The sequence below is a fragment of the Euphorbia lathyris genome, chromosome 3 (genome assembly GCF_963576675.1).
Source record: "Euphorbia lathyris chromosome 3, ddEupLath1.1, whole genome shotgun sequence".
NCBI classification, from domain to species: Eukaryota; Viridiplantae; Streptophyta; class Magnoliopsida; order Malpighiales; family Euphorbiaceae; genus Euphorbia; species Euphorbia lathyris.
This window is the reverse complement of record NC_088912.1, coordinates 80,362,951-80,388,961: the sequence shown is the minus strand read 5'-3', so window position 1 is coordinate 80,388,961 and position 26,011 is coordinate 80,362,951. Positions and strand designations below refer to the sequence as shown.

General features: G+C 34.0%; 1 protein-coding gene across 1 annotated transcript; it reads left to right on the top strand.

Moving 5' to 3' along the window:
- The first annotated feature begins 16,244 nt into the window (after nt 1-16,244).
- LOC136223070 (inositol oxygenase 1-like) lies at nt 16,245-18,876 on the top strand. Its single transcript, XM_066010859.1, has 11 exons — nt 16,245-16,403; nt 16,625-16,727; nt 16,968-17,049; nt 17,173-17,377; nt 17,583-17,642; nt 17,725-17,777; nt 17,908-18,030; nt 18,175-18,244; nt 18,339-18,417; nt 18,496-18,577; nt 18,680-18,876. The coding sequence occupies exons 1-11, from the start codon at nt 16,373-16,375 to the stop codon at nt 18,704-18,706; spliced, it is 915 nt and encodes a 304-aa protein (XP_065866931.1). The 5' UTR covers nt 16,245-16,372; the 3' UTR covers nt 18,707-18,876.
- Nucleotides 18,877-26,011: the final 7,135 nt, after the last annotated feature.

The following is a 26,011-nucleotide window of genomic DNA, read 5'->3' as shown; positions in this document are numbered from 1 at the left end:
AAGCAAACCTAAACTTTTCTAATTTTTGAGGAAAAGGTAGTTGAGATACACAAGTTTTGATTTGATCTTTTATCTCTATCACATGATTTAGAATTTCAGATTTTGAACCGGGGTGGCTTACCGCTTCCGGTTCCTCACTTACCTCGAGTGATGCATGTGATAGTGGACTTGGTTCTACCTTTTTGTCATTCCTCAAGGAGATGGCTTGAGTTGATTCCCTTTGTGGGATTTCTATGTTTTCCTTTATGCCTGGGAGAGCATCTCGGGATTGCTCTTGCATCTCATGGTTTATTTGAGCCAATTGGTTGCTCAAGTCCTTGCAAACCTCCTCGTTGATTGTAAGTCGGGCTGATATTCCTTTCAAAAGGGACATCACCTCATCTCGTGAGCTAGAGGGTTATGGAGGAACTTGGCTTGCTTGTTCGTAAGGGAACATTCCCAATTCATTTTCCCTGTGCTCATTAACAAACCTATTTGGAGGCCTCAACATGTTAGGGTTCCCGTAGGACAGATTTGAGTGTTGAGGTCTCCTCCAATCACTACCATAAAAGCTATAAGACTTGGGGTTAGAATTATACCTTTGGTGATTACCCACAAAACTTACACTTTCATTGGTGTTGAGGCTCAGTTTCATCATCAAGATATCCATTTTCTCATTTAAGTTGGCCATGGAGGGATTGGGAGCCTCATTCTCCAGGGCATGAATGTATTGTCTTGATGGGATAGTAAACTTTTGAGCTTGCCACTCGACTCTTTCTTGCCAATTCATTGATCAGAGAATGCTGAGAAAAAGTGAAGTTCTAGTACAAAAGTTGATAAGTAAAACTATATAGAACAAATACAAAAGATATGAACAAGTATAGAAGTTATAAAGAATTATATATAAACAAGTATAAACGATATAAACAAAGGATATTCACAAGGAATGCCTAAACTAATAAATCGACATTTGGTTCGATATTGCAGAAGAAATAAATCCCCGGCAACGGCGCCAAAAACTTGATGCACCTTCACCTAAGTTGGGATGAAGACTCACTAAGGGATAAGTGTACCCCGTCGTTATCAAGTAATAAATTTCTGGTTAAGTCCAGGTTATCGTCCACAGGATTTATTTCTGCAAGTATCGAGCTACTTGGTTTCAGGAGTTATCTAGGCTTATGGGGTTTTGAGTTTGTTTGATTAAGTTAATCTACTCCTAGGTTGAATTATACTAATCCTAACTAAGTTATCTGATTCTAACTAAGTTATTCTATGCCTAATTAAGTTACTCTACCCCTAATTAAGTTAAACTACTCCTAATTGATCTTTCACTAGATGCAATTACCCGAAGGAACATGGTATGAACGATAATAATGAAGATAGATTGTTAGGTCTATTGAGTAAAAACCTAATCTGAGTCACTTGTATTCAAGGCGATTAACCCTACTTACCCTCCTGAGGTTCCTAGCGCGTGATTCCCTAAGGCCGAAACTAGGTCTAAGGCTCAGTAAATTGGCGCTTAATCAACTAAGAGGTTGTCAATCTCCTAGGCTCTGACTAGGTCAGATTCAGCTCGCAATATGTGCCTACTAGATTTTGGGGCTTTTGAATGAGTTAAACCAATTGAATAAAGCGTAAGACAGAGATTAGACAAATAATCATAGAACAAAATAAGAGCTAAATTATTATTAAAGGCGAAGAACAATGTCACAAGATACAATAAGCTAGGTTCGGCAACTGTATCAAAGAGTACAAACAAGGAAAGATAAAAGGAGATACAAAAATCCCTTTCAGGGAACCTGTTTACTCTGCAGCCGGCGACCTAATCTTAAGGACGAACCTTGATAATTCCTCGAGAAAAGCTTTGAAGGAGCTTCAATGGAGTTTTGAAGGATATGGAGGAGATGGAGAGGAATTACAAGGGGAAAGCTAAAGTAATTTACAAAAAATGAAAGATACTAATTTACATTGGAAAAACTCTATTTATAGGCGTGGCTCGGCCCTCTTTTTGACCTATTTTCGTGTACTTATGCAGGTAGGAAGTCGTGGGGTCCGTCGTGGCATCGTGGGGGCGGAATTGGTCTTTTTGACCAATTCCCGCAGGTCTGCTCGCCGAGCTGGGCGAGCTGCTCGGCGAGCAGGCGCTGCTCGCGGCGAGCAGCGTCCTGCTCGGCGAGCAGGCATCCTGCTCGCCCGAGCAGGCCTCTGGTGGCCGTGGCCTGCTCGGCGAGCAGGCATGGCCTGCTCGGCGAGCAGGCATGGCCTACGGAGGCCCGTTCGTCGAGCATTCTTGCCCGGTATACCCCCGCATGCTTGCCGACTGTCGTCGATGCCTTTTTCGTCCGAACTTATACTTGCGCATGTACAAAAACTCCAGATAACATTAGTCCAAAGGCTAAATTGACCCGCCAATCGCTTATTTTGAGCAAACGCTTCGTTTGGTGCGACTTTTGACGGACCAATTAGCTTCAAAAGATAACGGAATTATATTATGCATGCTATTTTGGCCGTGATTGCCTAAATTGGTCATAAAACGAGCCTAAACAACGAAAAACAAATAAAACGTTTCTAATTCCTAACTAACTCACACAAAAGCATTTAAATGCGAGAAATGCTCGCTTATTAACTAAATAATGCTAAAAACCGTTCTAAAACCGTACCCAAAGATAAGGGTTTTTGACCCCTATCAAACCTAGTTTGAAAAAGCCAAAGGGTAAACAAAAAAGCATCCAGAATTCTTTGGCTCTGACAGAAAAGAGGGGACCTACGGGTACCTCGGTGAGGCTCTCAGGAGCCCCTAATAAATACCTGGCTTAGGTGGGTTGGTGCGGTCAGTTTTCCTCCTTTCGATGGATTTGTTGTGTTGGAATGTTAGGGGTGCGGCTAGCAAGGCTACCCGTATCCATATTAATGATCTTATTAAACAGTTTAATCCTTCTTGTTTTGCTTTATTGGAAACTAAGATTAGTGGAGATAAAGCAGATGAGGTGGTTAAAAAGTTTAAGAACTGAAACTGTGTTAGATCGGAGGCAACTGGCCGGGCTGGTGGGATTTGGCTTTTCTGGAGGCCAAATCAGATTCATTTTGATATTATTAGTATGGATAAGCAGTTTATTCATTGTAAAGTGAGTATCTCCGGTAATACGCCTTTTTTTATTACCCTTGTGTATGCTGACCCTATCTTAGCTAATCGAAAACGGCTTTGGGAGGTTCTCTTTTCTATGAGTGTCAGCATTTCTGAGCCCTGGTTTATAGCGGGTGACTTTAATGATATCGCCTTTATGAGTGATCAGAGAGGGGGTTCCAATCATTATGTTAATCGCTGCCTTCACCATAAGAATAGTATGGATTTATGTGGGATTTCCGATCTGGGGGCTTCTGGTCATAGATTCACTTGGAAACGTAACAATACCTTTGTTCGTTTGGATAAGGTCTACGCTAATGTTTTAGCTCAGACTTCTTTCCCTGAGAGTTCTGTGTTAAATCTCCCGTTCCGTCATTCGGATCATTGTCCTATTTTGTTTAGACTTTTGAGAGGTAACCGTCCTAGGGGAAAGAGACCGTTCCGGTATCAGTTGGCTTGGGAGTCCCATCCTAAGTTCAAGGAGTTCGTTCAAGAGAATTGGAAACCTCATTCGAATGTCCTGCAAGCTGCTGAAGGGTTCAGGAATAATGTGCTGGGGTGGAATAGAAAAATGTCTTTGGCCATATTATTAGAAGGAAGAATAAGTTATTAAATAGGATGGAGGGCATTCAGTGTAGGTTGGAGGTGAGGTTTGATCACAGCTTGGATGGCCTCCTCAGAACCCTTCAGAAGGAGCTGGAAGCTGTGCTCAGGTAGGAGGAGCTTCTCTGGTTTCAGAAATCTAGGAAGTCCTGGATTAGAGATGAGGATCGTAATACCAGGTACTTCCATCTTTCTACCATGATCAGAAGGCAGAGGAATAGAATTGAGGCCATTAAGGATTCTAATGGTGATTGGGTGTATGAAGATGAGGTGATTCGGGAATTGGCCCTGGAGTTCTATAAGGATCTGTTCAAAGAGGAACCTGTCCAGCTGGAGAGTGCTCACTCTGTTGCTACCTTTCCTCTGTTCAGTGAGGAAAGCAGTCAGGATGCCTTTCAACCTATATCCCGAAAAGAGATAGACCAAGCCATCTTCAGAATTGGGGCGTCTAAAGCTCATAGGATTGATGGTCTGCCTACTGGCTTTTACCATAAGCATTGAGGTATTGTGAAGGAGGGTATCTATAATTTTATCATAGGTGTGTTTAATGGTTCTAAGGATATAGAGCTGGTAAATAGAACCCTCCTGGTTCTAATTCCTAAAATTGATAAGCCTTCTTCCTTTTTGCATATGAGACCTATCAGTCTTTGTAATGTTCTTTATAAGACGGTTACAAAGATTGTGGCTAATAGAATCCGGGGCATTCTTCCGGCGATCATTTGTCAGAATCAGGGTAGTTTTGTGCCTGGTAGACAAATGATGGAGAATGTGGTGATTGCCCAAGAGATGGTCCACACGATGAAGATTAGGAAGGGGAAGAAATGCATTATGGCTCTGAAGCTGGATTTGGAGAAGGCCTATGATCGCATCAACTGGAATTTCCTGATGGAGAGTCTGGAGAGAGCTAGGATCCCGGACAGCTGGAGAAGGTTAATTAAGGTATGTATATCTTCTCCTGTGTTTCAAGTTATGGTTAATGGGGATATGTTGGAGGAGTTCTCCCCGGGCCGGGGAATCCGTCAGGGTGATCCTATGAGTCCCTTCCTTTTCGTTATTGCTATGGAGAGGTTATCTCACCTGATTCAAGATGCAATTGATAATGGGAGTTTCCACCCGGTGGCTATCAATAGCTTATGTCCCCAGGTGACTCACTTATTCTTTGCAGACGATGTCCTTATCTTTCTGGAAGGTAATGAGGAGCAGTTGAGTGTCATTATGGATATTCTTGATTGTTTTTGTTCGGCCTCTGAACAGAAACTTAATATCCAGAAATCTAGGATGATGTGCTCTAAGAATATGAATCCGAGAGTTTGTAAAACATTAAGTGATCTTTCAGGTATTCCTCTTACTGATTCTCTTGGGAAGTATCTGGGTATTCCCCTCCACAGTGAGAGAGTGTCAAAAGTTTCCTTTAAAGATACTTTGGATAAAGCCAATACGAAGTGTGCCACGTGGAAAGCCAAGACTCTTTCTCTCGCTGGCCGCCTCACGTTAATTCAATCAGTTAATTGTGCAGCTCCCAATCACATTATGCAGGCTTGTCAGCTTCCGGATCCTGTGCTTAATGATCTTGATAAGATTAACCGTAGGTTCCTGTGGGGGGAAGCTGCGGAGGGAAGAAAGATCCATCTAGTGCCTTGGAGTGAGGTTTGTCAGCCGAAAGATTCTGGTGGTCTGGGCATTAGGAAAGCTAAGGACAATAATAAAGTTTTATTAATGAAACTCCTTTGGCGTATGTGGCAATGCCCCTCCTCTCTTTGGGTTCGCCTTCTTTGTGGTAAGTATCGGAAAGACAAAATCTTCGGGGGCCCAAAGGAGAGGGTTGTCAATTGTTCCTTCCTCTGGAAAGGGCTTAGCGCCGTGTTTGCAGAGTTCTGCTTGGGGGTTGGTCTGGAGGTGGGTAATGGTAAGACCATTAGTTTCTGGTTTGACACCTGGATTGGGGATAAACCGTTAGTAGATGTGTGTACTTCCCCCCCGCCTAGTGATATCCGTAACTGGAGGATTGCCGATGTGGTGGACTCTGAGGGGGACTGGATCTGGTCAAAGTTTGATACCTTCTTTAGCCTGGAGACTCTCCTTAGAATTCGGGGAGTGAAGGTTAGTAATCAAGAGGAAGACATGGATAGGCATTGCTGGGCGCTGACTAATAATGGAGTTTATTCTTGCAAATCTGCCTTTGAAGCTTTTACCCTCAACAGGTCCGATCCTCCCTCGGATGTTTGGAAATCCATTTGGGCCCTCAAAGTCCCTTACCGTATTAGGAGTTTCCTGTGGCTAGGAGTTAAGGACAGGTTGCTTACTAATTCGGATAGGCACAGACGGCATTTGACGGTCTCAGGAGCTTGCAGTAGATGCTGAGGCCATATTGAAACCTTGTGCCATGCTCTTAGGGATTGCTCTAAAAGTAAAGAGGTTTGGAAGAAAATTCTCCCACACCATATTCTCTCTTCCTTCATGGCCCATTCTGTGAATGACTGGTTCTCTGATGGTATTAGTGGAAAATTACTGTCTTACATGGAGCATGGTGACATTTTCTTTGCTATTATCTGTCACCAAATTTGGAAGTGGAGAAACGAGGAGATTTTTGGTAATAAAACTGTGTTTATTCCAAACTTAGCTGAGTTCTTCTCGAAAAAACTCTCCTCTATTATTGAGAGTTTCAAAGGAGAGTCCCTTGCCAGGTCTACCCAGATTAGTGATGTCCATCTCGTGGGATGGAGCAGGCCGAGAGAGGGGGTTGTGAAGTTGAATATAGATGGCTCCTGCCTCATCAATGGTAAGATTGCTGCCGGAGGTATTTTTAGAGATGCGGGGGGCGCCTGGCTTTCTGGGTTCACCCAGAATTTGGGGTTGGGATCTTCCTTCTCAGCGGAGCTCTGGGGTATTCTCTCTGGTATCAAGCTTACTAAAAGGCTGGGCGTTAAGAGGCTTTCTGTGGAGTCTGATAACATGGAGGCCATCAAAATGATTTCTGATAATCATGCTATTGGTCTTAATAGCCGCAACCTTATCAAAGCTATTAAAAGGCTTTGCTCTTCCTTTGAGATCTTAGAGTTCAGTCACATTTTCAGAGAGCAGAACCGAGTTGCGGATCGCTTGGCTGCGGCAGGCCATGAGGGGATGTTAGGTGTTACTACCCTTTCTGTTCCCCCTATCTTTCTCTCTTCTCTTCTTTTAGAGGATAGGATTGGGGTTAGCTTCCCTAAGCTAATCCCATGATAGTTGTTTTTTGTTTGTTTTTTCCTTTCCTGTTTCTACCAAAAAAAAAAAATCAAGAACTATCCAGGTTTACAAGAGATAAAAGAAAGCTAGGCACTTCTTCCATAAGAATATTTGGATCAGTAAGCATAGCTCCCCACTTAGCAAGTTCATGAGCCACCTGATTAGCATCCCTTTTGACAAAAGAAAATTGAAGCTGCTGAAACTCCTTCCCTATGTCCACAATATCTTCCAGGATGAGTTTAAGATCTGCCGATACCTCAGTTTTCCCCAGGATCGAATCAACAACGTTTTTTGCATCAGATTCAACAATTAAATCCACAAAACCAGCATCCTTTGCAATTCTTAAACAATCCCTAATTGCAATTGCTTCCGCACCAGATACCGACAGACAAGCTCCCATCGGAAAACCTGCAGACATCATAATTTTCCCTTTATCGTTTCGAACAACATCTCCGGCTCCACAATGCTCCCCATTCGAGCCGAACGACGCATCCACATTTAGTTTCATCCGTCCTACTGGTGGCAGTGCCCACTTATCCACCCCTACATGTATCCTTTCCCCACCCGCCTCATCCCCCTCCTGCTCCTTACCCGTCCATTCACTCAGCAATCCCTCTGCTCTTTTTGTTGTGCTGATAATATTAAGAACCTCCACATTATGATGGCGTTGATTCCGATCATGCCATAAGAGCCACAAAAACACAGCAAAAAACCTTACCTCCTCTCTAGAAAGGGAATTAAACACATTATCAATCCAAACAATACTAAATAGTGTTTTGGTACTTTTTTTATAATAGTTTGATTTGTAGTGTACCGGGTTATTTAATAACAAAATAATAATTTAATTCGGTTTTTCGGTTTATATCCAAACCAAACCAAAAACCAAAATTGGATAAAAATGAGAACCGAATCAAACTACAATTTGGTTCAGTTTTTTAGGTTCGGTTTTTTTATTTTTGGTTCGATTTTACTCACCCCTATTAGATAGCACTTTGTCTGTTTTCGTGTCTTAGCTCTTCCTTGTAAAAAAAAAAAAATTAAAGTAATATTAAAAAAAAAATGTAATATTCTATCAAAAAAAAATAAAAAAATAAAAAATATAATATCTAATAATGGACGGTAGGCAAAGGTCGGATGGTAGCATAAAAAAGATAACTAATAAAAATCCCAATGTATAAAACAGCTGTACCTCAAAGTACAGCACTACGTCTCAACTCAACATTAACTTCTCTAAAATAAAACACGACTGCACTAACACGTATACGCGTTGCTCGCTCGCTCGCTATGAGAACGTACGGCTTGGGGTGGCGTTAGTGAAAAAGAAGGGCGCACATAGCAAATTTCCTAACAAGACAAAAAATGCCGGTTCGATCTTAATATCGGTTTCCGAATGACTAATTGACACGTCACTGGACCCCACCATCCCGTCACGTGCTTCAATCGAATTGTGGTTTACAACCCACGGCTGACTCAGTTTTGTGTGTCAAGATATGCTTTCCGATTCAGTGGGCCCACTTCATTTTTTGTTTATAATAATAATAAACCCCAAAATATCTTACACCTCACCAATATATAATATCTGAGAAGTTTATTTCATGCAAGTATGAAACTTGTTAGAAATTTGATTGGAAGGACAATATTTTCTTCATGTTTTCAATCAAATAAATGATATAATTAAAGGAAATACAGTACTTTGTTTTTTTTTTGATAATTATTGGTTCCTTTATAAAAGTTTAAATTTGTCTCTTCAGTATAATTGTGTTTTATTAGTTTGTTTTGCAAACCAAATTTGTAAAATAAAGTACTAGGCATATCTATTTGTAAATTCCTATAATTATTCGACATTTATTTATAATTAACCTTAAAAAAAATTAAATTGTCTACAATATTTTTATTATCATATTTAATGTAGTTTAATTACATGTTTATTATATAGGATAGATTATTTAAATAATATTAACTAATATCAGTTCATTAATAGTTATTTAGTTAAATTAACTTTTACATTATCAATTAGGTATTTATTAAATTGGTGATATTCTAGTCCTTAAAAAATCGAAGTTAATTGATGTTCCTCTTCATTTTCCAAGGACAACTAAAAAATCTAATTATAAAACCCAAACTCTGTACAATTTTACTTTCAATTCCGAATTTCCGTACTTTTTCTTTTATTTCAATACATTTTGTTATAAATTTTAGTTTACTCAAGCAATTTTGAACTTTACAAGTGTCCCACCAACTCCCTAAACTTGTTTATTCGGTAACAACTAAATACAAAAAGCATAATAGTAACTCTCAATCCTCATCTATTCGATCTCTCAAACCTGCAATACTAACTTTTATAGGTTGAAATGTAGGAGAAGAGAAAAAAATTACCTCTTGAATAGATGAAGATGTATTTTTAGAATTTAGGTTTAATAGGTTTTTATATTTAGTTGTTAGGAATAAGTAAGTTTAGGGAGTTGGTGAGACACTTATAAAGTTCAAGGAGCTAAACTACTTTTATGGATAAGTTTAGAGAGTTGGTGAGACACTTATAAAGTTCAAGGAGCTAAATTACTTTTATTGACAAGTTTGGGAAGTTGATAAGACACTTATAAAGTACAAAGAGCTAATATACTTTTATGGACAAGTTCAGAGAGTTGGAGATACAGAATAATCAAGTTCAAAGAGTTGGTAAGACATTTACAAAGTTTAGGGAGTCAATCTACTATTATGAACAAGTTCAGGGACCTGATGATGTATTAAGCCAATTATTTTTCTTTGATATATGTCACGTCCGTGTCTAAATTTCTAGAATTTATACCTTGATAGTAATATATATTATAATTATTAGGTGTGTGATTTTTATTTGGTGTTACGGGAAAAATTTGGAGTTCATTTGATGATTTTAGGTATAAATTAAAAGTTTAGAATAATTTTTAAAAGATTATAAAAAGATGGAGGATCAAACGTGATATTTACCAAACTTTTCTCAAATATTCCAAATGATATGCGATCATCATCATCATCTATATCTATTATCTTTTCTTTTTCGTTTTCAATTCCTTTTTAAAAATTTATCAATTTTCTCTGAACCATTTCTCCACCGTTTTTTTTATTTACGGAGAATCGACCGTCCGAATCATTTGAAATTGGAACCATAGCATCCTTATGCATAGATTTAAGTCCTAGCCGAAGAGTTTTTGAGTTTCGGCAATGTTTGAAGGAAAATGTCTTAGACAGAGTTTCGAGGCGAATTGCACGGGTTTGTGGTTTTCAATTAATAGCCAAGGTAAGTAACTATCAACTATATTTTGAGTTTTATGTATATAGATAAATATATATCAAAGATTTTTCAGAAATTGATATTTTAGGGTTATGCAGGAATTTTGTAACATTTGGATTTTTCACGATTTTGTTTTTTTATTGTGAAATTACGGTTCAAATGAAGCTATTGATTATGCTTCTATGTGAATTTTAGATTTTACTTGATTATATTGATTTAAGGCTTAAATTGGTTGATTTACATATATACATATATGTTTTTGGTTTCAATATATATATATATCTATATTGAACAAAATGAATTTGATGATTTCTTACAAATTGTTTTTGGATTGAGAAACCTATTGCGGTTATTGTTGTTATTATTTTGGATTGAAGTCCAAATATGATTTTTATGATACAAAAAGGCTAATTGAAGCCAAATGATTTATGGTTATGAAATAGTTTGGAATTTGATTGTGAAAATGAAATTTGAGCACGCTATGATTTTATGATTTTATATCCATCGAGAGTTATCCGGATCGGTGGTTTTATATTTGAAGACCATGTTCAGTGAGGGACATGGCCTGTGTACACAGTCTGAAAGACCTATTGGGTATGGCAAAGAAGTGTTGGGTAAGACCATATGGGATAGGCAATGTTAAGAGACGTCTCGATTATATATGTGGTTATGGATCAATACTTAAGGGGAGAAACTCGAGGATGGATACAATGTTTTAAGTTCAATTGGATTATGTTTTCGGTTATGATTGATTTTGATATAAGGTTTTACGTTTGATTAAATACGAGTTGGTTTGATAAAACACTTATTTGATTATAATATTTTATAAGGTTTTGAACTCAAGAATGGATACAAGAGTATATATTTTTATGGTTTTGGTTTACTACTTTGACTATATTATATGAACTTTGGTTTTGAGTATCGTTTATGAGGTTTTGATTAAATCCATTCCTAAATGTATATATGTAGCTATGTTAAGTAAAGTTGGTTTTTATAGCTGATAGTTTCTTACTGAGATTTTTGTCTCGCGTTTTTAAATGTTTTAATGTTTTTAGGTGATAAAGTACAAGATATAGAGAAGGTTACCGATCGATTATGCGAGGTTTGGAAGTTGGCTGCTTATTATTAGAATTATGGTTAGAACTTTGGTATTTCAAGTGTATGATATTATGGTATTTGGATGAATTGGACACTGCTAAGTATTGATTATTATCTTTCTATTTCACGCCCAATGCCGATTGAGGTCATTTAGGGTCGGGTGTGACAGTTTGGTATCAGAACTCTAGGTTAAATTCTTCGGACCTAAGGTTGATAGTAATTGTGGAATATCGATATTTGGTAATAGCTAAGAAATAATCGATAGTAATTGAGGAATATGAATATTTGGTGATAGCTAAGAAATAATCGATAGTAATTGAGGAATATGAATATTTGGTGATAGCTAAGAAATAATCGATAGTAAACATTTTTTGAAGATTGAGTAACTATCTAATGAGGGTAGAAATGTGATTTGATGGTTAGTAAAATATTGGGTGTATGAAAATTTGCAAATTATTTGATATTTGGTGATATGGGTTATATACTTGATATTAAGTATGATTTGGAGTTGATATTTGAGAGTTTAATAGTTAGTTTACAACCATATATATGAGATATGAGTAAATTATACCTTTGAGCTAAAGATAATAGAGAATTGTCTATATAGGTGCTGCGGGAGAATCGGATTCGTATCCGAATCTTATGATGTATTTTTCGACCAGATAGAGGCCGAATCTGTCATAGAGTCCTAAATGAAAGTTCTTTATTATTATCTTACGTTTTCAAGGGTTTTTGAATCGCCTTAATCGGACTCCGTATGAAAAAGTTATGCTGAAAACGGCATATGTTGGTCATTTTAGCGTTAAACCAGAATTTGATTTTTGCTTTGATTTTTCTCCTTATTTGAGAGACATTGATACTGGTTTACATGATAAGTTGGTCTTCTTAGGAATATAGGAAATTGAGGAGATGATAAAGTGATAAATTGAAGATAATAGATACGAGATTGAGAAATAGAAATATGAAGGTTTCAATGAGTTTGGAAAATGATTAATGATTGAGAGATTATAACATGAATTTAGTGTGTTAGAGAATCTTAAGTTGAATAAATGAGATTTGAAATTTAAATTCCTGTTTCATTGAGTTGAGGTTTAGAATTATTGAGAGTTATATAAATGATGTTTAGAGTGATACCGATATTAGTGATCAATGGGAAGTAAAGTGTGAGAATATATTAGAGTTCATGATTTGATGATTAAATGTGAAAATTTGGTAAGCTTAAATATTTGAGGAAATAATTAAGATATGAATTTTGAGGACAAATTTTGCTGATCTTAAGCACAGTTTGAGGTATGAAATTAAGAGATAAAGATGAAAGAAGTTATTTTTAGTTGAAGTTTGTGTGAATATGGTTTCAGATTATATAAGGATCGAATTGAGTGTTTATAGGTCAAATAAGAAATTCTAAGGATATTATAGATTTATTGACTTTTATGGATGTACAGATATTATTTAGAGTTTGGAAAAAAAAAGCATATTAGCTGGATTGATTTTAAGGAGTCAAATGGAGAATTATAAGAGTGATGTTGATATTAAGATTTTATGAAATGACTCTGATTGATAGGAAATTGTATCATAATAATGAGGTTTATAGTTGATTGATGATGATGATTGAAGTTAATGATACAAATTATGATTAGAGTGAAAATTTATAGATATAAGTACATTATTATTATGATGAAGTAAGATTATATCAGATTCAAATCTTATTCGAATTATTTGAAGTTTAAGAAAAATATAATATCGTATATACGATATTAGCGGTTCAAAAGTGATATTTTTGAAGTCTATAGAAATTGGAGATAGGTTAAATATATATTTGATATATATATGCAGTTGATGGAATCAATTGTGATTTCAATTTATTAAAGTGAGATTTGGTGTAGATTAGGAAAATACGAATATAAAGTGTATTATAAATTGAATATATGATATTTGAAGTTTTATTGTAGATGTATTGGTGATGGAATTGAGGTTGAAGTTTAGAGTTACTAAGAGTTATACTTAAATGAGTGTTATAAAGATGTCGATATGGATAAATGATGAAGTTAATGGAAGGAAACATCAGAATTTGTGGTCTTATGATGATTATGAGGAATCTTGATAATGTGAAATAATTTTGTGATATTGGAGATTATTTGAGGAAGAGAATTTAGATTAGAGAATGTGAATTTCGAGGACGAAATTTTCTTAAGGTAAGGAGAATTGTCACGTCCGTGTCTAAATTTCTAGAATTTATACCTTGATAGTAATATATATTATAATTATTAGGTGTGTGATTTTTATTTGGTGTTACAGAAAAAATTTGGAGTTCATTTGATGATTTTAGGTATAAATTAAAAGTTTAGAATAATTTTTAAAAGATTATAAAAAGATGGAGGATCAAATGTGATATTTACCAAACTTTTCTCAAATATTCGAGATGATATGCGATCATCATCATCAACCATATCTATTATCTTTTGTTTTTCGTTTTCAATTCCTTTTTTAAAAATTTATCAATTTTCTCTGAACCATTTCTTTACCGTTTCTTTGATTTACGAAGAATCGACCGTTCGAATCATTTGAAATTGGAACCATAGCATTTTTATGCATAGATCTAAGTCCTAGCCGAAGAGTTTTTGAGTTTTGGCAATGTTTGGAGGAAAATGTCTTAGACAGAGTTTCGAGGCGGATTGCACGGGTTTGTGGTTTTCAATTAATAGCCAAGGTAAGTAACTATCAACTATATTTTGAGTTTTATGTATATAGATAAATATATATCAAAGATTTTTCAGAAATTGATATTTTAGGGTTATGCAGGAATTTTGTAACATTTGGATTTTTCACGATTTTGTTTTTTATTGTGAAATTACGGTTCAAATGAAGCTATCGATTATGCTTCTATGTGAATTTTAGATTTTACTTGATTATGTTGATTTAAAGCTTAAATTGGTTGATTTACATATATACATATATGTTTTTGGTTTCAATATATATATATCTATATTGAACAAAATGAATTTGATGATTTCTTACAAATTGTTTTTGGATTGAGAAACCTATTGCGGTTATTGTTGTTATTATTTTGGATTGAAGTCCAAATATGATTTTTATGATACAAAAGGGCTAATTGAAGCCAAATGATTTATGGTTATGAAATAGTTTGGAATTTGATTGTGAAAATGAAATTTGAGCACGCTATGATTTTATGATTTTATATTCATCGAGAGTTATCCGGATCGGTGGTTTTATATTTGAAGACCATGTTCAGTGAGGGACATGGCCTGTGTACACAGTCTGAAAGACCTATTGGGTATGGCAAAGAAGTGTTGGGTAAGACCATATGGGATAGGCAATGTTAAGAGACGTCTTAATTATATATGTGGTTATGGATTGATACTTAAGGGGAGAAACTCGAGGATGGATACAATGTTTTAAGTTCATTTGGATTATGTTTTCGGTTATGATTGATTTTGATATAAGGTTTTACGTTTGATTAAATACGAGTTGGTTTGATAAAACACTTATTTGATTACAATATTTTATAAGGTTTTGAACTCAAGAATGGATACAAGAGTATATATTTTTATGGTTTTGGTTTACTACTTTGACTATATTATATGAACTTTGGTTTTGAGTATCGTTTATGAGGTTTTGATTAAATCCCTTCATAAATGTATATATGTAGCTATGTTAAGTAAAGTTGGTTTTTATGGCTGATAGTTTCTTACTGAGATTTTTGTCTTGCGTTTTTAAATGTTTTAATGTTTTTAGGTGATAAAGTACAGGATATAGAGAAGGTTACCGATCGATTAGGCGAGGTTTGGAAGTTGGCTGCTTATTATTAGAATTATGGTTAGAACTTTGGTATTTCAAGTGTATGATATTATGGTATTTGGATGAATTGGACACTCCTAAGTATTGATTATTATCTTTCTATTTCACGTCCGATGCCGATTGAGGTCATTTAGGGTCGGGTGTGACAATATAGCTCTTCATAATCCCGATCTTAAGGAATTATTCGATCCCTTTTATTCCTAACAATCGTTTGATTCTCAGATTCAGACATTCCGAGGTTCACGAGTACTATAAACCGCTCACACATTTATAATTCCATTCCCACTACAAAAGGGCCATAATAAAATTGGTACGTTTGGTGGGACATTCAATCACCATTTTATCAAAGAAGAATGATTTGAAGTCCAAGAAATTTTTTTTCAGATATAGGAGAGTCTTGGATTTCTATGGAAATTCAGAATTCACCTTACTTTGAGAAGTGGTTCACTACATTTGAGAGAAGTATTGATGAGTTGAAGGATAATGCAGCTCAATTGAACAAAATATTTAGAAAATCTTTCAAAAAAAATATATAAGCTTGCACCTATTGTAGAAGAGCCCATACATACTGTCAAAAACTCTTTTCAAAAGATGCTTGAGCCTATAATAAAGAAGACCAACATTACTATTGAAGAGCCATTATTTATACATACTAATAAAGGTTCCACTAAAAAATCCTTAGAGACGCTCGAAGACTGCATATCGCTTCAAATTGAACATTTTCGAAGGGAATACTCAAAATTGCCTTCTAAGAAAGAGGTTGGAGGTAAAACCTACTATAAATATCATGATTTGTAGAATTAAACAACTAATTTATATTGGACCTTAAAGAATATCATCCAAGATTGAATCAACAAAGGAGTTAAAAAATTTCTAGACGTAAAAGACCAAAAATTGCATTAAACATCTTCGTCGCTTACAAACTCAAATATAATAATAATAATTGACGATGCAGAAAAGAGTTGGGGTCTCTTCTTTACATGTTGGCAAGTTGCATGGGTCAATTCTATGATTTCATTCTATCTCTAATTTCAAAACATTAAATGGAATAACTTAACATTAATAATAAATAATAAGCGTAAAGTATAAATAATAAACTCAAAAACATTTATTTTCAGCTAAGGACTTTAGAACCTGCATAATCTCAGGGAAGGACTCCTCCTCCGCCCATTTCCATATAAATACCTTCCTTCTTCCATATCCACCACCCATTCCATTACTACTTCTTTTTCTCTTTTTTCTTAACTTTTTTCAGAATGACTATCATCATTGAGCAACCACACCTTGGTAAATATTTTACATCATAAGTTTTTTTTGTGTTTTTTTTTTCCTTATTTTCTTGATCGATTTTGCTTTTATTTTTATTTATTTATTTCAGATCTTAAATATATTTTTTTTTCCTGAAATTTTAGTAATGAAAATTATTCTTCGATGAAAACAAGGAATTTCTAATTTTATTTAATTTGTTGATAAAATCCCAAAATTTGTTCTTCGTTTTGATTTCTCAGTTACAGAAGAGGTAGAGGAAAAGATCCCTGCAGATGACAACGAAATGCTATTGGATGCTGGATTTGTGGTTCCACAGATCAACTCTTTTGGCCAAACTTTTAGGTTCTTTTTTTTTTAATATTAATTTTATAAAAATAATGGAATGAAATAAATTAAATTGAAGGATTCTATCTATGCCACGTACGCAGTCCAGATGGCAACTTAGATTAGGATCCAGGAAAATTATTCTCTCTTTGGAGGCCATAAATACATGATAATTATCAAACTTTGTACTAATGCTAAAATAAAAATAAAAATAAAAATTAATACGCAATTTCTTTAATTTAATAATTTGGAAAACAGAGATTATGAGGCTGAAGGAGAGAGGCAACCAGGCGTGGAGAATTTTTACAGGATGAATCACATTAACCAGACTTATGACTTTGTAAGCATATTTATCTTATAATTAATATTATTGAAACCATTAATTAATTATTAAAAGATTAGAATATTAATGTGGAAATAGGAGATGGAATGAAGTGAAGTAAAAAAAAAAAAAAAACTGCAGGTGAAAAAAATGCGAGAAGAATATGGGAAATTGAAGAGAACAGAGATGAGCATATGGGAATGTTGTGAGCTTCTAAATGATGTTGTTGATGAAAGTGATCCTGATTTGGACGAACCTCAAATTGAGCATTTGTTACAAACTGCTGAAGCCATTAGACAAGATTATCCTAATGAAGACTGGCTCCACCTAACTGGACTCATTCACGGTAAATAAAGGCCCATAACTATTTTATTGATTTGGGCTTATAATTTTCCCCTCTTATTTTTCTTATATTAAGGATATATTTGCACTTCTTCATAAAGTTTAGGGGAAAATTTGAACTTTCTCCCTTGATCAAATGATAATTACATACTCATAGTAAATTATAATTTTTCACAAATTTGACTTGTTTAAATATTTGTTGATTTTAGATCTTGGAAAGGTGCTTCTTTTACCGAGCTTTGGTGGGCTTCCTCAGTGGGCCGTTGTAGGTGAGTATAACATCAAAAAAAATATAAAATATTCCATTTATTATCATTGGATAATAATAATCTTAATTAATTCATTTTGCAGGCGACACGTATCCTGTTGGATGTGCTTTTGATGACTCAGTTGTCCACCACAAGGTCTTGCTACATTTTAATTTTGTTTTATATAACACAACACATTGTTATTATGACTACGTAATTTCACAAATTTATTAAAAATATGCTGATATAATTGATCTTATTAATTATGCTAATTGGTGATTAACAGCATTTCAAGGATAATCCAGACTATAATAATCCAGCTTACAATACCAAATACGGAGTTTACTCACAAGGATGTGGACTAAACAATGTTATGATGTCATTTGGCCACGATGACTATATGTACCTGGTATTGTTTTATTTTTTATGAAATTATAATAATGAAAATATATCTAAGGGACACAACAAATATATATCAACCAATTAAATTATTGACCTAACTTATTTATTATAAAATAGATAACATATTGTTTTTGTGTCTTTTTAATTTTAGGTGGCCAAAGAGAATAATACAACTCTACCTTCAGCAGCACTTTTCATTGTCAGATACCATTCATTCTATGGTAAACTAATTAATTAATTAATGATTCTAATTAGTATTTAAACAGTTTAATTTGTATTTATTTGTTTCTAATGATTTTTTTTTTCATGTATCAGCATTACACAGGTCAGGGGCGTACAAGCACTTAATGAATGAAGAGGATTATGAAAATCTCAAATGGCTACATATATTCAAGTAATTAAAATATCATTAATTAATTAGTCATCAAACATAATAAATTAGGCTGATTTTTTTTTTTTATTTTAATTGCAGCAAATATGATTTATACAGTAAGAGCAAAGTCAGAGTTGATGTGGAAAAGGTGAAGCCATACTATCTCTCCCTTATTGAAAAGGTAAAACTAATTTATTCATTAATTTTGGCAAAATTTATCCTCAGAGCCTAATCCTTCCGATTTTGGTGGATTGAGCCCTCATTTTTATTTAATTTGTTGCAGTACTTCTCAGCAAAGCTGAAATGGTGAGTCCGTGTAATAAAAGATGAAGGAAGTTGCAGTTACAGTTTTCGACATAGTTATGGGCTGAGTTGGAATAAGTGGGCTGGGTTTCAATTAGTTGGCTCTACATTTTGTTTAATTAGATGTATCAATGTATGTGATATGGATTCAATGGTTTAATATCAAATTTCCGTCTACGACCGCGTTTCATGTTAATTGGGCCTATAGAAATATGATTCGGTTTAGGTGTTATATAAATGGGGTTAGGCTATAAATGGGAAATTTATTGGGAAATTTACAAGGAAATTCATATCTTAAAAGTTATTAACAATTTTGTCAACTACTTATTTCAAATTAACATTTAAAAAATAATTTTACAGATCCATACTTTTGATATATTAAAAATTAAATTATCAATATTCATAAAACAATAATATTATTTTTATTTATGATTTTCCTCTAAAGGACCCAAATTTATTGTATAACAAGTAATATTTAAATTATATTAAAGTAAGGGGTTAAACCCCTAAATGTGGTTAATTGAGAAAATAATTTTCCATTTAGAAAGAGTTAAGAATTATTTCCTCATAAGTTTGTACTTATGTAAGGTATTGTTCCTTACTTTCTTATCTATGAAATGATGTACTTATTTTATATAAAAAAAAAAGAATTATTTCCTCATAAGGGGCTGTTTTTAACCCATGGTTAAAAATGGTCCCACAAAAGTTATTATAGTTATTTTTTATATATAAAAGATCTAATATATTAAATAAATTAAAAAATGTTTATCTATATATTTTATTTTTATTAGTATTTATTTTTATTTTTTTTATCAGCGAAGTATCTACTGTGTTATTAATATAGTTACAAAAAAAAATATACAAAACTGCTTCAATTTATCAACAAAATGGTTTGGAAGACCCAGTATGACAGTTAAATAACAGTAAAACCAGTCTTTTTTTTTTATCCAACTCGTACAAAGTACAGTATAATTTTTTTCCACATCTAATCATATGTTGTGGTCTATTAATAATTAGTGATAAATGATGCAAATTGCATTATTTTAAATGTTAGGGGTAAAACTGCTTCTAACTATAAACGTTAAGGGTATTTTTGCACCTTATCCAAAAATATTTTTTAAACCACATGAGTGTGTTTTCGAAAAGGTTAAACCTCCGTATTTTTTGTATTTTACTCTAACAATAATATAGTTGTTAATTGTTTCGTTGTCTGTAAATTGTCCTAGAAGTTTCATTTTTATTTGATTTTTCTTGGTTCAGTCAAAAATGAATTTAATCTATAAAAAAATAATAATATCAAAACTAGGAGTCTAAAGCTTCTAAAATACTGGAGTCGTCCCTGCCTGCGGATATGTCAATTTTATGCCATTATCCTTTAGGATAATTGAGCAGGATGGGTAATTAAACAAAAAGGATAAGGTGCAAAAATACCTCTAATATTTACAGCATGAGCAATTTTACCCCTAACGTCTAAAATTGTGCAATTTTACCTCTAATATTGATAGTCAAGAGCAATTTTACACATAACGTCTAAAATTATGCAATTTTACCCTAATGTTGACAGTCAAGAGCAATTTTACTTCTAATATTGACAGTAAAGAGCAATTTTACACCTAACGTCTAAAATGATGCAATTTTACCCCTAAAGTTGACCGTCAAGAATAATTTTATACCAAACATTGACAAGTCTGTGTTTCATAATTATGTCCGAAATTGATCCAACTTACCAACGTTAGGGATAATATTGCTCTTGGCTGTCAATATTAGGAATAAAATTACACCATTTTAAACATTATGGATAAAATTACTCATGATTATAAACGTTAAATATATTTTTATATATTATCCCTAAACAAAATAAACTCAAATAAAATTTCACCATTTTAGTTAAGTTAATATATTAAATTTTGATATAAATTTTTTTACATATAATAAAATAGGAGAGTTAGCAGTGGCTTGAAGCCACTGCCATGCCCATCGTTGCAGGATCCTTTTCCGGATTCCTGTCAACAAGCTTCGCCTCATTACCGCGCTGTATGCGCGGTAATGAGGTTAGGCAAATTACCATTTGTCCCCATTCCGATGGCTGAAGTATCGTAATGGAACTATTTTTAACTAGGGTTAAAAAATAGCCCCTCATAAAGAAATAATTTTTAACTATTCCTGGATTAAGAATTATTTCTATAATTAACCCCATTTGGGTGTTTAATCCAAAGTAAGGGGTGTGGGTCAAAAACCCGCCTCCGTTCATTTATAATGCTCTTATATTCGATTGTTAATAAAGTGCATTTTTTTATCCAAAAACAAAAAGTAATAATTTATTATATTTTAACAATTAGGTATATAAATTAGGAGTCTAAGATATATTTTTTAGGGTTTAAAATTTATGAATTGGAATTTAGTATAAATTAGAATTTAAAAATATACTTTATTTATAATGTGATATATTGATAATTAATTTTGATAGTATTATTTCAATGTTAAAAGGTGGATGAAATGGTTAAGGATGTATGCTTCTATTCAAGAAGTTTTGATACTCTAACAATAAAAACATGTTACCATTATTAATTGATTTAAATGGACTTTTTATTTTGATAACACTTTTGAATTCATTTTTATTATGTCTTTACCATTAAGAAAATTAACTTTTTATTTTTGAGATTTAAAAAAAAAAAAAAAATTTGCGCACAATGCGCTTACATTAAAAAAGAAAGAAAAATCCCCACTAAACCCGGATGTGATTCGAGCCCATGACCTCTCTAGTCATAGGTAAACTCTCAACCACTAGGCTAATTTTTTATTTTTGAGATTCAAAAAACTTAGTTTTTAAATTAAATTTTAATTTATGAAAAATATAAAAAATTTAAAAATAAAAACGGTAAAAATGTTATAATTTTTTTTAACGCGTTGGAGGATAATTTTTTTTTTTTGGCACCCTTAACCCCACGACTAAAATTAGACCCCCCAAGTCTAAATTCCTGGCTCCGCACAGTGCAATATTGTTAACTTAATCAGATTTGTATTTTTGTATTTTCCTATTTGTTAATAAACACATCATTATGTAAAATACAATCAAAATATATATTATAGTATTGAAAATTATGACTGTAAATGAGCTGAGTTGCTCATAAGTGACTCGACGTTCAACTCTATAAAAGGTTGATTGTGTTCGACTCGATTTATAAACAAGCCGAGCTTCAGCACAGTGAACTCGGTTTGAAAGCTCGCAAGCAGGCCCAGCTATATGTTCATGAACAAACTCGATTATAGTGTTCATGAACACGCTCGTGAACAAGTTTGGTTCAAATTTTTTTAATAATAGTATTTTTTTTTATATAAATGGTGAAATGTAAAATGATGCAGTTTTGTGTAAAATTTAGTTTTTTAGGTTTCAAATCTATATACTTTTGTGTTAAAGAAGATTCAAATTAACATAATTAATGAACATAATTAATGAGTTGTTCGCGAGCGAAATTTATGAACAGAATTAACGATCTGCTTGTGAACAAAGCTCATGAACAAGTTCACGAGTAACTCATGAATAAAATATTGAGCTCTAGCTCGTCAATTTTCTAATAGGTCGAGCATGAGCATGTCAACAACAATAGACATAATAATATAAAATAATTTAATATAAAAAACATGTTATTTCTAATATATATTCTGAAAAACGTGTCAACAATAACATTTTAATAATAATATTATTAAAACAATTCAAACAAGTTAAAGATACTGCTCATAAATAATATAATTTATCAAAACTATGAAATAATACCCTTAAAATTCTAAAACATATTCTAAAAATAAATAAAAAATACAATTAAATAAAAATATCCAAAAATAATAATCACAATTACTAACTAACACGTGACAATGCTAAAAAAATGAATTATATATAATATAAGAAAAAAGAAAATTACAAAAATAAAAGAAGCCTTTTTTTCATTCTAATAGGCGCTGCCAAGGGGGCTAAAAAGCTACCCAAGCGGTAAAAAAATGGATTACTAAACCCAGCCATGAATTCCCACCCCTAGCCCCGTAAAAAGACCAAACTACCCTTTACCCAAAATTTGAAAAAACACAAAACCTCTCAAATACCCTACACACTCTTTGATCAAATCCGGACTAATTTGTGAACCAAAACATGGAGTGTAACAACAACCGTAAAGGGAAAGCGAAAATAATAAGATTTACCGTTTTTGTTTTTTTGATTTAAGTTAAAAATTGAATCTGTGGGTGATTTTTTAAAAACGCCGGAATCGCAGTCGGGCGTATGAACATCGCGCCCGACCTACGGTTCCGGCGTATGAATATCACGCCCGACCTGTGGTTCGGGCGTGAGGCTATCACGCCCGCACCATAGGTCGGACGTGATATTCATACGCCCGCACCATAGGTCGGGCGTGATGTTCATACGCCCGAGGGGTTTTTGAAATGGTTTTTAAAAAAAAAAATTATATTTACGTTTTAATTAAATTGTTAAATGTTTACATTAATTTGGGGTTTAATTTATATATGAAATTTTGATATTAATTCGATTATAATTTATATGTTAAATTTTTAGATTAATTTAGTGTAATTTTGTAGACGGAGCGGCCTACTATCGGGGGGAAATCCGTCCCGTCACCTGCTCGTCGTCTAGATATGGACTAGCGGACTAATTTTTTTACGGGTTTAATTCAACAACGGACTAATTTTTTTTACGTAACAGGTATTTACGGATTTAATTCAATAGCGGACTAGCTATTTTTTTTGCTCTCCCGACACGCGGGCGTGTGACTATCACGCCTCACCGTGTGGTCGGGCGTGATAGCCCCACGTCTCACCGTGTGGTCAGGCGTGTACACGCCCGCGTGTCGGGAGAGCAAAAAAAAAGCTTTTTCCTCTCCAAAACCCATGAAAGGGTATTTTCGTCCTTTCACGAGACTAGAGATGGGAATTTGAAGCTGGGTTTAACAACACCCAAAAAATGATGCCCTGACGATCTAGGCGTCACTTAGGCAGCTAAAAAATGACTATGGAGCAATAGGCGCTATAAAAATTAAAATGAATTCTCAAAGTTCAAGCGCCTAGACATCACCTTAGTGGTCTAGGCGGTTGTTTTCTTGAAATATCCCCAAGCAAGAATTATGATAGTTTTGAGGAGACTTCTATATGAAGTGTTAAATGACACATATCAACAATTGTACATTCATCTGAGATCCTAAGTTAGTGTAAAAATTAATACACGTGACAAAGGACTTTTTAGCATATTATCTTTGTCACCTTTAGATTTAGGACTATAATCGAGCTGAGTTGAGCTTTGGCCTACTCATGCTTGACTCGTTAAAAAATTAACGAGCTCGAACTTAACATCTTGCTCGCGAGTTTGTTCACGAACTTTGTTTTCGAGTAGCTCATTAATTTTGTTCATGGACTTTGTTCGCGAATAACTCATTAATTATTTTTTTTGAATCATTAACTCATTAATTATGTTCATTTGAAATTTCTTTAATATAGAACTATATAGTTTTGAAATTTAAAAAACTAAGACTTTCATACACCTACGTTGTTTTACGTTTTCTCTTTATAGAAATACTATTATTAAAAAAATGGAACTAAGCTTGCTCACAACATATTCATGGACATTATACTTGAGTTTGTTCATGAATCTATAACCGAGTCTGCTCGTGAACTTTCAAGCCGAGTTTTACCCTGCTCAAACTCAGCTTGTTTATAAATAGAGTTGAGCAGCTCATGAATGTCTCGGCTCATTTAGCTTTACTTGCACCAGTGAAGCGACACTAGTATTAAGTGATCCATCCTAGGGTATCAAAGATATGACCAATCCTCACATTTTATAAAGTGGATTACTATTCATAGCCCCAATTTTCTACCTTTAGCCTCTAACAAAGACGGAAATACCCTTTACTCAAAAACCCAAATCCTCTCAAATTCTAAACTCAAATCTGGAGAAAAACTATGGATCGGGGCAGGGGTGGCAAAGGAAAAAGACTTATGGTACGTAATTTCGACTGATTTGGATGCTTTTTATACGTATTTTCGAATCGATTTGTTGTTTTTTTAAATTCGGGTTCGCGACACTGGGATGCACGACTATCACGCCACCACCTGTGGTGAGGCGTATGAACATCATGCCTCACCACAGGTGGTGGCGTGATAGCCGTGCGCCTCACCACAAGCGACGTCGTGATGTTCATACGCCGTCACCTGTGGTGAGGCGTGATAGCATCACGCCCTCACCTGTGTGAGGGCGTGATGCTCATACGTCCGTGGGGCGAAACCAGTTTTTTTTTTTTTTATTTAATTTAGTTAAATTTTATTTTGTTAATTTTATTTTGTTTAATTTAGTTTAATTAAATTTTTATTTTTTTTTAATTTAGTTTAACTAAATTTTTATTTTATTATTTTTTTAAAAGTTTTATTGTGTTAATTTTAGTTAAATTTTTATTTTGTTTACTTTAGTTTAACTAAATTTTTATTTTGTTAATTTTAGTTAAATTTTAATTTTGTTAATTTAATTTTTTTTAATTTAGTATAACTAAATTTTTATTTTGTTAATTTTAGTTAATTTTAATAAATAATGTGGTCAATACGTGTAGAGGGAGAGTGTAGCCGAGAAAGCTATCCCGTCAGCAGTGAGGCAGCTAGATATGGATGCCGATGATACACCACATCATACGAGAGCGCGTGGTGTTGATGTATCAGGCCGTAGACAGAGAGCGGCTGAGACGCAATAGTTGCGGGTGGCTCAGATAGATCAACCTGTGTTGGATCAGCCCGAGTTGGGGGGAGATTAGGCGGATGATTCGGGAGACATAGATCCCGATCTTGACGTTGTCGATGACTATTTTCAGGAGTTAGCCGAGGGGCAGCGACGACAGGGATCTGATGATGATGATGTGCAGCTGACTCAAGGCTCGAGCAGACAGCACAGAGGTGGTCGATTTGCTAGTACAAGTATGATTTTATAGTATAATATTATTTAAGATTGAGTATTATTTTATAGTTTAATATTATTTAAAATTTAGTATTATTTTTTGTTTAGTATTATTCAAAAGTTAGTATTATTTATAGGGGTAAATTACACTCATGGCCACTGAACTTTACTCATTTTCACATTATAGCCACTCAACTTCATTTCTTCCCAGTATGGCCACTAAACTTTACACTTTTTAACACCGGTGGCCACTCAATTTTAACTAACTTCTCAAAATGACCGTTAACGACCTTAAAATGAAAATATTCAAGAATTAAAGTTGTTTAGAACGACATTTACCATGAAACCACATTTTTATTTTCGAAAATCACA